The 12,186-nt window shown below is 42.4% G+C and overlaps 1 protein-coding gene across 1 annotated transcript in view; it reads right to left on the reverse strand.

Annotated features, from left to right (window-relative positions):
- Positions 1–331: 331 nt before the first annotated feature.
- Positions 332–12,186, reverse strand: part of GPC6 (glypican 6) — a 775,473-nt gene continuing 763,618 nt past the window's right edge. The window contains exons 8-10 of the mRNA XM_075491966.1: positions 10,582–10,718; positions 978–1,153; positions 332–534 (exon numbers count right to left, since the gene is read on the reverse strand). Coding sequence (XP_075348081.1) covers positions 332–534; positions 978–1,153; positions 10,582–10,718 — 516 coding nt within the window. The remainder of the gene's footprint in view (positions 535–977; positions 1,154–10,581; positions 10,719–12,186) is intronic.

A 12,186-nucleotide genomic window follows, 5' to 3' on the forward strand; every position in this document is an offset into this window, starting at 1 on the left:
TACGGAAAAACACACACCATAAGATCCTTTTTTACTTTTGCAGCATAAAAGGAAATGAAGCTCAGAAAGTCTCCTGTAATAAAGGTTTGAGAAAGAATTCTCTCAAGAGTGGATATCGTCTTCAGAGATATCTGAAAAAAGCAGGAAGCAGTTCAGTCTGGCAGCTGGTACTCTTTGGGAAAACAAAAAAGGGAAGCAGGTTGCAGTACTGCTCTCTTCTCGTAGAAAACTGCAAGTGTTTGTGGCATGGTCCATTGTCCAAGAGTATAAGAAAAGAAGAAAGTTGACTGTTTCTGTAGCTAAAACACAGTTTCTCTGACCAGATCTAGGATTATCTCCACTGTCTCTGCAGTATGAGACTGATGAAGACGATGAGCAACGTCTGCAGTGACTGACCAGGCTGCGTGGCTGAAGCCTCCACCTCCCTCCTGTCGGAGTCGACTGGTGGTGCTTCGGTGGTGATGAAATCGAACTCGGTGGGACAGATGTCGTCCGTACAGCCGCTTCCGCTGCCTGAGCCGCTGGTTTCGTCACCTGGCACAAAGGAGCGAGGGAAACAACATGAGGGCCACGGGTTACAGTGTCCGTCCCTTTTCTCCGTTCCTGTTCCACCTGGCGCCCTGGTGGGGATGAACACCTTGGGAACGGGAAAGTGTTGGTGGTACTAACTTTCATTCAGTAGAGCATCCAAATGAAAGCCACCGTGATTTAATTAGGTGCTTAAATGCCCTTCTGAAAAAGGAGTGGACTGCCGGCATTATGGAAAGCCCTCAGTGTCTTGATGCATTTGGCATGAAGATAAGCAAGAGAAGCAAAAGAAACAAATATATAACTGGAATTTCATGGGACAGAAAAAGACTTTTTTTTATGTTGTCAGCAGCACAGAGCACAAAAACCAAAGAAAGCTATCTAAGGGAAGAGATTTATAAATGTGTTTCAAAAATATACTTATTTAATGACAGTGTATGATTTCTTACTTGTATCCTGGAAGTTGACATCATTTCCATTATATGCGTTCTTCAGTTTGTTAGTCATGACACGTAAGGCCATGATTTGTTGTCGAATGAAGGTGTCTGGCCTTGTGATGTCCACATCTACTTCTGGATTGTTGATCTGGTTGGTCAAGCCATCGTTCATAATCTCAGGCAGGTATCTATATAGCAGGATGAATGATTAGTTTAAAATGCAGTAAGTTTCAGAAATAAAAGACTGTACAGTAAATGCTGTGCTAAGCAATTTGACACTGATAACGATTACACAGTTCTTAAACAGCTCCAGTGAAACCATTTTTAAAATATGGTTTTTAATTTTACAGACTCTAAAGGCTCTTGTAGTAGCTCAGCTGCATGGAGAGCAGAAAGGATTTAAGCTCTCCAGCCTCCTAACTCTCCACATACTCCCCAGCAAGTGCACTGGCTCTGTGAACTAAGAGGTTCACCTGCCAGCAGTAAGTCACTGCATGTTCAGATCCTCTACTGATATGAATGGTTGCACACTAAATTAAGCGTCTAACAGTGCATTCTTCTCTTTTTATTTCTTTCTGCTTAAAAATTATGAACTCCTTTGTTATATATAGCATATTTGTTGTTCCGAGATAGTTTAGAAGGCTATCTTGAGGCATTATGGCTCTCCTTGTTTAAAGGAAGCACTTAGTTTTCTTCTCCAGTTCTTCCTTCCATCCCTTTTTTGACCACCGTGAACAACATCGTCTGGAGCAGAAGTCTTATGAGGAGCGGCTGAGGGAGCTGGGACTGTTTAGCCTGGAGAAAAGGAGGCTGAGGGGAGACCTCATCGCTCTCTACAACTACCTGAAAGGAGGTTGTAGAGAGGTGGGGGTCGGTCTCTTCTCCCAGGTAACAAGTGATAGGACAAGAGGAAATGGCCTCAAGTTGCGCCAGGGGAGGTTTAGACTGGATATTAGGAAATTTTTCTTCACCGAGAGGGTTATCAAGCATTGGAACAGGCTGCCCAGGGAAGTGGTTGAGTCGCCATCCCTGGAGGTATTTAAAGGACGTTTGGATGAGGTACTTAGAGACATGGTGTAGTGGTGGTTTTTGGCAGTGTTAGGTTTATGGTTGGACTCGATGATCTTAAAGGTCTTTTCCAACCTATATGATTCTGTGATTCTGTGATTCTGTGAACATCTCCAGCCTATCCGACACCCAGGCCCATAAATGGTGGTGTGAGTTTACCAGACTCCAGTGTTCTCTTTGATTTGGTCCTTATTCCTTACAAACAGGTTATACTTGCATCTCCCACGTGCTTTGTGCATAACGTATTTAAAGGTATGGCATTTCCTGTCTATCCACACATCTGCATTTTTTATTCGGGCTCTTAGCTTATAATTTCTTGATTACTGCAGCATTCCCTTCTCTGACCTTTGCAAATGCAGTCTTAGGCTGCTCACAGGCAGCAAGCGTGCTTTTGCAGGTATCTCTCCCCTACAAAAATCAGCCCATGCCTCCAATCATCCTATGGTAAAAGTCTTCATCATCTTTTGTTCAATGCGCACACTTTGTCCCCTGCTGCTCTTTGTCCTCAGGAAACTCTCCTTATAGGCATCTGCAAAGCTACCTTTTTTCCTACTTTGAATCTCTGTTAAAAATTATCTGTGCATTTTACAGCTGCTAGGCTGATAAAGGCCTGACATCATTATTTCTCTGTGCTCCATGGTATCCTGAGAAAACAGTGTATCCCTGCTCCCCTGTTCTCTCGTCCGTCTTTATTTACCTACTGTCTTTGTCTCATATTTAGACTGCAAGGGATTTGGGGCAGATCTACCCTTTGCTCATATTCTTTATCAGGAAATGATTTATTTTGTAATTAGTTTGCATACCAGGCTACCCTACTGATGTTTGTGGGACTCCTTGTGTGGGTATGTGCTCAGCCAGTAATGATAGCACAATCTAGCTTACTAACGGCAAACTTTCATGACGCCTGGTACCAAATAAAGTTTAAGAGTATTTTACTTCGCTCTCATTTGTGCCAACCCCAATCAATATTCAAATTTGGTGCTGGTGCCAGTGTTATGTTCATATTGGTCTGGAAAATAAACCTATCCCTTAAAAATAAATGTGAAAGTAAGGGAGAAGAAAGGACTTTCTCTGCTGAAGTCATGGTTAAGGGAAGACAAGTTTTGTATTGCTTCTGGAGGTTCACAAAATGAGGACTGCTTTGCTGCACCAGGGAAGGATTTAGCCTCATCATAATAGGTACTCTCTTTGCAGGATGAGACTCATTTGTCATCAGTGGCCTTTGAAAGCTTACATGAGAATAATCCTGGGGGAGGGAGTGTGAACATATAAGAACAAAACATGACTGCCAAAAATACACAGCCTCAAACTGTGTCTCCTGTTGTTTCACTACTACCGTAACGAGAAATAACAGTGCTGTAGGGATCCCATCCAGACTCCTGTGCTACAGGCTTAACTGCGCTGAGAATACAGAGTCACCTCCCCTAGTACGGAGGACTGCAGACCGCAGTGTTATGAATCACCAGAGATAGAAATTGGAAATAATTCTGCAGGGCTGCCTGGAGGCAGCCGGATGGAGACCTTGGCACACAGGGAAGCTCTGGGCTGCAAAGGAACAGCACCTCCATCTGTCACACCTCTCTACAAATGAAATGGCTGCTGTAGATAAATTACTCAGCCTAGAAGTAAATCAGTGATTTTAAGGTGCAGTTGATTAAAAAAAGTAAGAATGTAAGAATTGCCCTACCGGCTCAGAGAGGATGTCCATCTTGCCCGGTATCTTGTCCGTGACAATGGCCATAGCAGTTAGCAGCTAGAAGTGATTTGAAATCACTGAGCGTTCATGTGGATTGCTTTCCTTGTTTATGAAGGGTTAGCTGCTCTTTATTGTGAGCCATCCATGAGAAGCTATGGCTAGCTCTGAACGGCAGTTCACAGGCTTTCTTTGACTGATTTATGTTTGATTTCACCTTGTCTTATCATCAACAATAAAAGAAGAATGTACTCACTTCTTAGTAAGCCTTTCATATGGAGAGAATATGAGTTAGTTTGGAGATTGAAAGCAGTTTGAGAGTGCTCTGGTGTGTGCTTTTTATTGAGGTTCATATTCTGCACTGTGATCACTGTGGATCTGGTGTCCTTCTGAAGACCATCTGACTTGAAATGGGCCAGCCCATTCAGTCGTAGGAACTGATTCAGTCAATCTGTCACATACCCCCCAGTATCTGCCTCAGGATCTGGTGATCCCCAAAGCATTCCTCGCACGGAGGGGCTAACCTCTCAGGAGAACAGTCCAGTGCACCTCACCTAGATGTGTAAGGGAGCCATACTGGATGTGGGTCACAAGAAATCCATTACCTTAAGATTGCCTAAAGGTTAGGTGGATACTTAAATTCCCAGGCGAATGAGCCTCTTGGTATTTAGGGCAGAAGAGCAAAAGAATTAGAGAGGCTGAGGATTCATCTTTAGGTTTATACAGATACTAAAACTTGTAGGCCTAAATGCAAGTGTCTGCATTTGAGCAGAGTCCCACTCTTGCCAGATCTGGTGAACACAAGATCTAGTCAAAACTAGTCAGGAGTTTATTCGTCAGTGGAGCAGGGACAGCTGTTGGAGTCCCATGTGCCTTTGGCCAGATGACTAGTTCATTAGATTTCATCTGCTGGGATTTAGTTGCACAAACATAGACATCTGGTGCCATTTGAATGCTCTTGGTTATTCCTCCTCTTCTCATTACTAGCCCTGAAAGTTGTGGGTTTCCCATAGGTCCTGCATCATATCTACAGGCTTGAGGGGGAGATCTTGTACATCTGCGGCATCTAAAATGCTATTAGGTGTCTTTCTTTAGGCGGCCAAATTGAGTTTTGAGTGCCACTTTAGCCACTGGGGGATATGCTGCTTGGTGTCCTGCTGCCACTCCAGTAGGGTTTGAATATCCCGTAGGTCAGGTGTCTCATTTGCCAGCTCCATGAAGGTGTCTTGACGATTCAGACCATCTCACATACCAGTAGATAAGTGTGTTTAGGCAGTTGAAAACTGCCTCATTGACTACACTGACAGGATATTGAAGCTCTCTTCAGGCACCTTAACATTGATGATTTTTAAGATGCTCTAGCAGTTCTTGCCCAGGCTCTGGTCCAGATGGGAGGTAGTGTCCTGTGTCATACTCATCTCAGACATGCCGGAGAGTCTCAAATGAGAGTACTCTTGCTCGGCAACACAAATGACTCCTTATTGTCTCACCCACAGGCATCTATACTTAAATGCATGAACTTACATGTCCGAATGTGAAGCTGGATTCTGCCCTCATTACTGAACTAGTTCACCTATTTCTTCAGGGGGGGAAAAAAAGTCAGAAGAGCCTATATTGAATGTAAATATCTTTGAATTGTTTTCCTGTCTTGAAAGGACTAGTACAGATATGGGAAGACACAGCCCAAGGTGTTTCGTGAGTGACAGCCTCTGAGAGGCAGCCCGGCACATGTTCTGACAAAAGCATTTTGATGTGTGTGGGGTAGGGTTAAGTCACACCGAATAGGAAGCCATGTCTTGGGACCACTTTTTGACAGAAGATTTGTTCCTGGCTGGGCAAAGTTGTTGAACACAGCTGCTTCTGCTGCAGTTCTGTAAGTGGAGACACCCCTGTGAATTTTAAGCTTTGCTGCTGCTTCTGCTCTCATTAATGATCTCGTCGTACGCCTGGCCATTACAAGAACTGTATGGCCATTAGAAACGAAACGAAGTGCCAACCTGAATCAGCGTCTGTTCTTTGCATCCTCCTAGGAAAAAAAATCAGCTTTCTTAGCCCTCTGAGTATAGAGAAGCTGAACAATACTGTTTGTTTTCTGCTGTTTGCTCCTTGCTCAGCTATGTCAGGATTTTAGTGTAATTTACATTGTTTTCTAAAATATTAATGCTTTCTGTTCCTCTTAGCCTTTCCACAGTTCTTGCTTGTCTCAGCACACACAACAAAGATGTCTTTTGGCACATCATAGCCAAGCACCGCAAAGCCTATTTAAAACCACTTTTTAATTTTTTTTGTTTTTATATCCAGTTAATGTTCCAGGGTGTCTGCTTCTTTTTCAAGTCTAAAAATGATTGATGAATCTTTCAGGTCATACATATAAAGGCTGTAGCTATGAAAAAACAACAGAAAAGGAGGAATCTTCTGGTTTTTAAAAGACATCTGCCTTCAAGGGCAGTGTTCTCCACATTTTGCTGCTGCAGCAGCTGCTTACAGTATGACTGGAGCATCCCACCTAGGCAGTACTGGAGTTTTTCCAGGTCCACAGAACTGTAGGCAATAGAGTACAAAATACAGCACAGGCTTACTCAGGCTGGGCTGGGGGTAGGCAGTCACAGCTGGTCTAGAAAGATAAGTGCAGTGGAAAATTGGCTTGTTTGGCTAACTAGATCACCTCATCTGATTCTGTTTGCTCAGGAGGTAATCCCCATAGGATATTTTCAGGGTTGGTTTTTTTTTTTCCCCCTCCACTTTGGAGAAAAGCTTGAGGAGACAGAAGGAGAGGGAGAACATGGCTCATCTGCCAGTTTGTTGGAAGGAAGAAGCTGAAAAAATAAACTAGAGTCATCAATTAAGAATAGGCAGTTTTCGCACTTACTGAGAAGTGGTTTATTCACACTTTCACTAGTGGTGCTAAATGGTTATCTTTGCATACCTCCAGGTAAAGGACATTCAACTCATTCTCATTGCAAGCCTTGCTGGTCAGCAATGAGCAACTTTCCCAGGGCAGGCACTGGTCTGGTGAGTCTTTCTTCCCACCTGAATTTCACCAGGAATTAAAGGCTGTCTGCCGGGGAAGTAGGCACTCACCTACCTATGGCAGGAGAAGAAGAAAATTTCAGGCCAGCTGAGACTCTATCCTGTGTTCATTTTGGTGAAATACCTTGTAGTTTTGAGCTAGATGTTGAAAGTGACAGTGTTCATTTTTCCTTTTATTCCTTATCTTTCTCTATTTTTTTTTCTGTTTATAGTTACTGTCTGTCTCATATATAATTCTATTTCTTCTTCACTGTACTCGGAGGAGTGATAGGTTCCTCATGGAAAGGAATGCAGGTCTCATCTCTTCCATAGGTTGCAGCCTTCCAGAGCTAGGACATATTAGTAGGTCTATAGCCCTGGTGAGCAGGAGCACCAGGATGATAGTGCATGAGCACAGTGGGTTGGTTGAAACGAGTTGGCTGAGTTGGTTGGAGCAATTCAAGGTTCTTCTGACCACCAGAGTGGTTGCGGATTTGGCTCCTGTTCTCACTTCAGTAAAAGTCACTTATTCAAGGGCTAATACCTTGAATTTGGTTTAACTCCTAAAGCCTGAATTCCGTCATTCTGGGAAAATTCCTTAATTTCTGGAGAACAGTGAAGAGGTTATCAGCTGTTGTTAAGAATTTATCTGCATATGGGAAAGGAGCTAAACTTTTGAAGTTTGGTCTTAATGATGTTTTTTAGATCCTAAATATCTTTAAAAAATCTGTCTCTGGGCATCTGGCAGAAGACATTAATTCTTTAAACATAAAATTATGTTCAAGTTCTTTTGTGAATACAGATATGATGGGGAAGTTCTGTTGGGCATCTCTCTAAAAGGCACTTTGTCTGAAGTAGCTATTATTATTATTTTTAATACAGATTTTTCCAAAAAGAGATTAATCCATCTAATAAATGTTTTCCCATTTCCACAGCACTTGGTTTCTGCCTGATGTGACCTGATTAAAACCATTCTTTGTACAAGATCAGCAGCGAGCCAAGTGCACCCTTCCAGAACACCAAATGGATGACTCTTGTTACCCCATGATTATTCGTGAATTGGCGACCTTCATTTGGCGACCTGGTGCCACTGTAAATTAATCATGGTAGCAAAGTGATATCTGGGGATTGTAATAACCACAGTGACCTTGGTGTAATGCCTCTCTCAGGAGAAAGCCTAGCTTTCATTTTCTGTGATCTCAGGTTTGTAACTCTTTTCGCCTGTGAAAGCAGCATTGAAAGGTGATATGTAAAATGAAACATGAGGCGTAATGTCTGTCTGGCAGTTCAAAGTTTCTAAGTCTTTATACCACCACAGGATCTGATCAAAACCCAGCAACAATCTCCTTTCCCAACAGTAGGCAACACCGTGATGTCTTCTTATTTGTAGTATTAATGTCTAGGAAAACAGGAGGTGGCTAAATTTCCTTTTTTTTCTATCATAAGCTGTTGTAATATTCCCTGGAATTCAAAATGCAACTCTTCATATAGCACAGGGGTGCTTATGACGGGTGATACAGTGAACACAAATAGATATATGCATATTGGCCAGATTTTGCCACCCTTGTTCTTGCGAACTAGCGTTTATATCAGATACTAATCAGTATGATCAAGGAAACATTTATGGGTTTTCTTTATGCTGCAGTAAATGTCCTTGTTCACCAGCCAAGAGGTGATTTTGCATCTAAAGTTAGTTATTTTTCAATAATATTTTCAATATTATTTCATATACAGGCCATGGCATTCTATGGTATCTCTCTGATTTACCACTATTCTCTCCACCTGAAGCATGTATTGAATTCTGTTATTAAGACTAGGACTATACATTTCTTTTGTGAATGGATATGAAATAGAAACTGGACAGAGGAGCAGTGGTTGGGCCTGCTGAGACGGTATTTTCAGGTGATGCTTTGAAGTTGTGATTCCACATCCAGGGAAATGTCTGTGTTAAATTATCAAGGAGATTATCAGCAGAGGATAGCTTTTCTCAATGGCTCCAGAACATTAATCTCAGAAGGCATCATGAAAATAACCAGGCTTCTCATAAGATAAATAGTGCAAAAGGAGGGTGAAAAACTACATGCATAAAATGCACCTCCGTAACTGCCAACAAATGTGGAAGTTGTGCCAGACCCTTCAGTGCAGGAGCAGAAGACATCTGAAAAGTATTGGCCAGATGTGGTACAAACACTAGCGTTGGTCATGGCAACCAGGAGGGATATTAGCAGGCTGGTGTGACTGCTCTTTAGTAGAAAGAGTAGCATATATCTCTTATTAATGCATGCATCCTGATGTGATGCACGGCATCCAGCTGGGAGGCCTGGAAACTCCATTTAACTGCTGCAGCACATCAGCCTGGGCTCATATCTTACAAAGCCCACCGACAAGAAAAGAGATTATAAAGAAGATAAAACCACGTTTTTGTTTCTCTCTTCACACTGTTCCTTTGTGATGAGTCCTGTAATAGCCAGACGCTCCTCCTAGCTGTCTTCCGCAGAGTCCCCAGGGGCTTTCTCTGGATCTGGGACTTAGGAACTGAGCAGCGACCCATGCTTTTGGACAGATTTGTTCATGTGCATCTCAAAGTGGGTTCAGTGGGCTAGCAGCATCCCAAACAGCCCTCTGCTCTCATCTGTGAAATGAATTCTTTTGAGCATTATGTAGAAAGGCTAGGAGAAAAAGTGTGCGTTCAGCGCAAAACCTCCCCCTGTAAAGCGTGTGCCTTATAAAAAGGGTTAGATGATGGGGTGGGTGTAATCTATCTACGTATCTGACCGTCCACCCATGCAAAATGACATTTACCAGGTTTGTGAGTTTTTTCCCATGTTGTCTTATTTTCACTGAGTTTTTATATTTTATGTGCTTGTCTCACTTTTTTTGTTGGGTTTTTTTTTTGGTATGTTTGGGGGGTTTTTTTGTTATTGGCTCATTTTTTTTATTCTGGCTTCATTTGTATCATCAGGTAAAAGGAAAATAAAGATTCTAGTCCCTGAGTGCCAGAAAGCATCACTGCTCTTCGGATTCAGCGCTCACCAGACACTCCAACCTCTCCGCTCCTCCTGTCTCCCCAAAAGCACAGGCCTCCGCTGCAGACCTGAAACCTGACTGCCCCTGCTGTGGTCCTGCAGCCAATTCCTCCCTCTTTCTCAGCAGGGATGATCAGAGCCTCTCCTCTGTCAGCTGATGAATCCACACGGGGATCTTTGGAGACACCTGCTCATCTGCCAGCTCCAGCCCTGCCACAGCCAGAGCCAAGTAAACTTCAAAATTAAAACTCACAGAAAACTCATCACAAACAAGGGCAGATGACCACAGTATCTCTGATGAAGTAACATAAGGTCAAGCCTTCTACACAAGATAAGTAGAAGTGTTACATTTATTCTCTGCTGGCTATTTCTCATTTTTTTTTCTTTCCCCAGCAAATAGCCCTAAGCTTTGCCAGCCAATAGCAAATAGAGCCGAGTTTCCAATTTCTGTTTCATCCCAGTATGATATCCCGAGAGTGCAATTGCTTCACAAGCTGTCAGTCCCAACACAGGGATGCTAAATGGAGCTAAAGAGCTCTTTGAAATCTCAGTATAAATTATCCTTCTGGAGCTGAACCAATGAACGTTTTCTGTGTTCACATGCTGACATGCTGTGCACATTTACCCTGACTCACACTCTGGCTTTAATGGCACCTTGACAATAAGCAATCTCGGCTACAAGCTGCGTGTGGACAATTACTCGTTCTCCCCATTTCCGTTTCGCTCTTATAAACAGTGTAGTGAGATGCCCTCAGTTTCGTGATTGCTTCAGGCTGGATGGGGATTTGGACCGAGTGTGGTGGAGAGGGGTCCACCTCACCTCGCCTTGGTGTGGCCGTTCCAGCAGTCCTCCTCGATTGACGGACCGGCTGTCACTCGCTCATCCTTGCAGATTGTGTAGGGTAATGTTGACCAGAACTTTTTAGAGAGCTTTAGCTTTTCTTTAATGTCTGTTACCTGATTAAGAGACAACGAGAGGGAAAACAGGTTAAAAACATCAGCCACGCTAACTATCGTGTTAAATAATAGGTTGTTTAATTCCGTAATGGTGATGATGGTGAAGGTTAAAAGGGCTGAAGGTGCTAAAACTTAAATTCCTGTATTTACGAGCAAGGCACTCAGCATTTGGGTTTGGAGAGTACAAATAATCAAAGTCACCTTTTTCCACAGGCAAGACATTAATAAAAAGTGTGTTACATCTTGCTCTTTCTAGTCTCCATTTGTCTAAGGTTTTCTAAATATACATCTTTCCAAGAATTAATATGCCTCACAGTCTGCTGAATGTAAATTCAGTTAAACCGTGTACATCAGACAAAATGTCTCACCCGCCAACTTGGTCATGCCTTAGATAAATATTATATTTAGAGCTACATGTGCAGGTTTTAAAAACATTATGCAGTGCTGAGCTGATGTTGAACTGATTTAAGATACACAGGCTGAATACATTGCAGTACCTTTGGATCTCAGTAACAGCGAGAAGTTTGTGTATATTCGTGCATGCAGAGACTCTATCCATCTTTGCTGCTAGGTGCAGATAAATATCTGTAGCTGGATACGGACTTCACGTTCAAGAAATGTTGGGACAGCATCAAAACAGTTTCTTTACATTATAAACTCCTTGAACAGTAATTTATTTTGGCATGATTCAGGCAACAAGCAGGAACAAACTGAATTTCCAGCATCAACTTAATAAATGAATGGCTAAAATGTTATCAGTTCTTGTTTTGCATTTGGTTTACTACAGTGGAAAAATTTACAAGAATAGATAGAAAACACAACAAAGGACAGACTACTAAGGATAAATGGTGCCACTGTTGTTCTTATGGAAACAGATGCATTTCACATTAAGTTGTAATAGGATTTAGGGGAGCTTGTTGAATAGCTTTCAAAGGAAATCACTGAGCTTTATTCTTTAAAAAACCAATAAATAAAAGCTCTCCATTCTTCCATTCAGTTTTGAGATTGGCTTTTAGGTTGTTGAGGTACAATATTGTACTTGGCTATTTATCTCTTTTATCTTTTGTTCTGAAGACATGATAGCTCTCTGAGCAAACGGCCCACACTGCTTTGCCATGCTTAAACTCTGTGGAATGTCACTTTATAAGCCAGGACATAGAAACAGCCACGGATGTGATTTCAGAAGCACCGTCTGCACTTTCATCCGTAAGAAATAAGTAGGACAGTATTTACCTGCATGAGTTGTTGACAGTGTTTCTTGCCATGATAGACACCTTATAAATCTCTTCCACACCCCTTGCCAAGCCCTAGTTGCTTTTTTCATATGAGATACTAGCAGCATTTGCAAGCCTTTACAGTCTCAACAGGGGAGCCCTGTCAAGCCAAAAATTAAATTCCAGTTTACAGACTGTGGGCAAGCCTTCAGCAGCAGCGGGGATGGTCCCAGGATGCCTGCCCTTTCGGATGT

This window comes from Mycteria americana, chromosome 1, assembly GCF_035582795.1.
Source record: "Mycteria americana isolate JAX WOST 10 ecotype Jacksonville Zoo and Gardens chromosome 1, USCA_MyAme_1.0, whole genome shotgun sequence".
NCBI classification, from domain to species: domain Eukaryota; kingdom Metazoa; phylum Chordata; class Aves; order Ciconiiformes; family Ciconiidae; genus Mycteria; species Mycteria americana.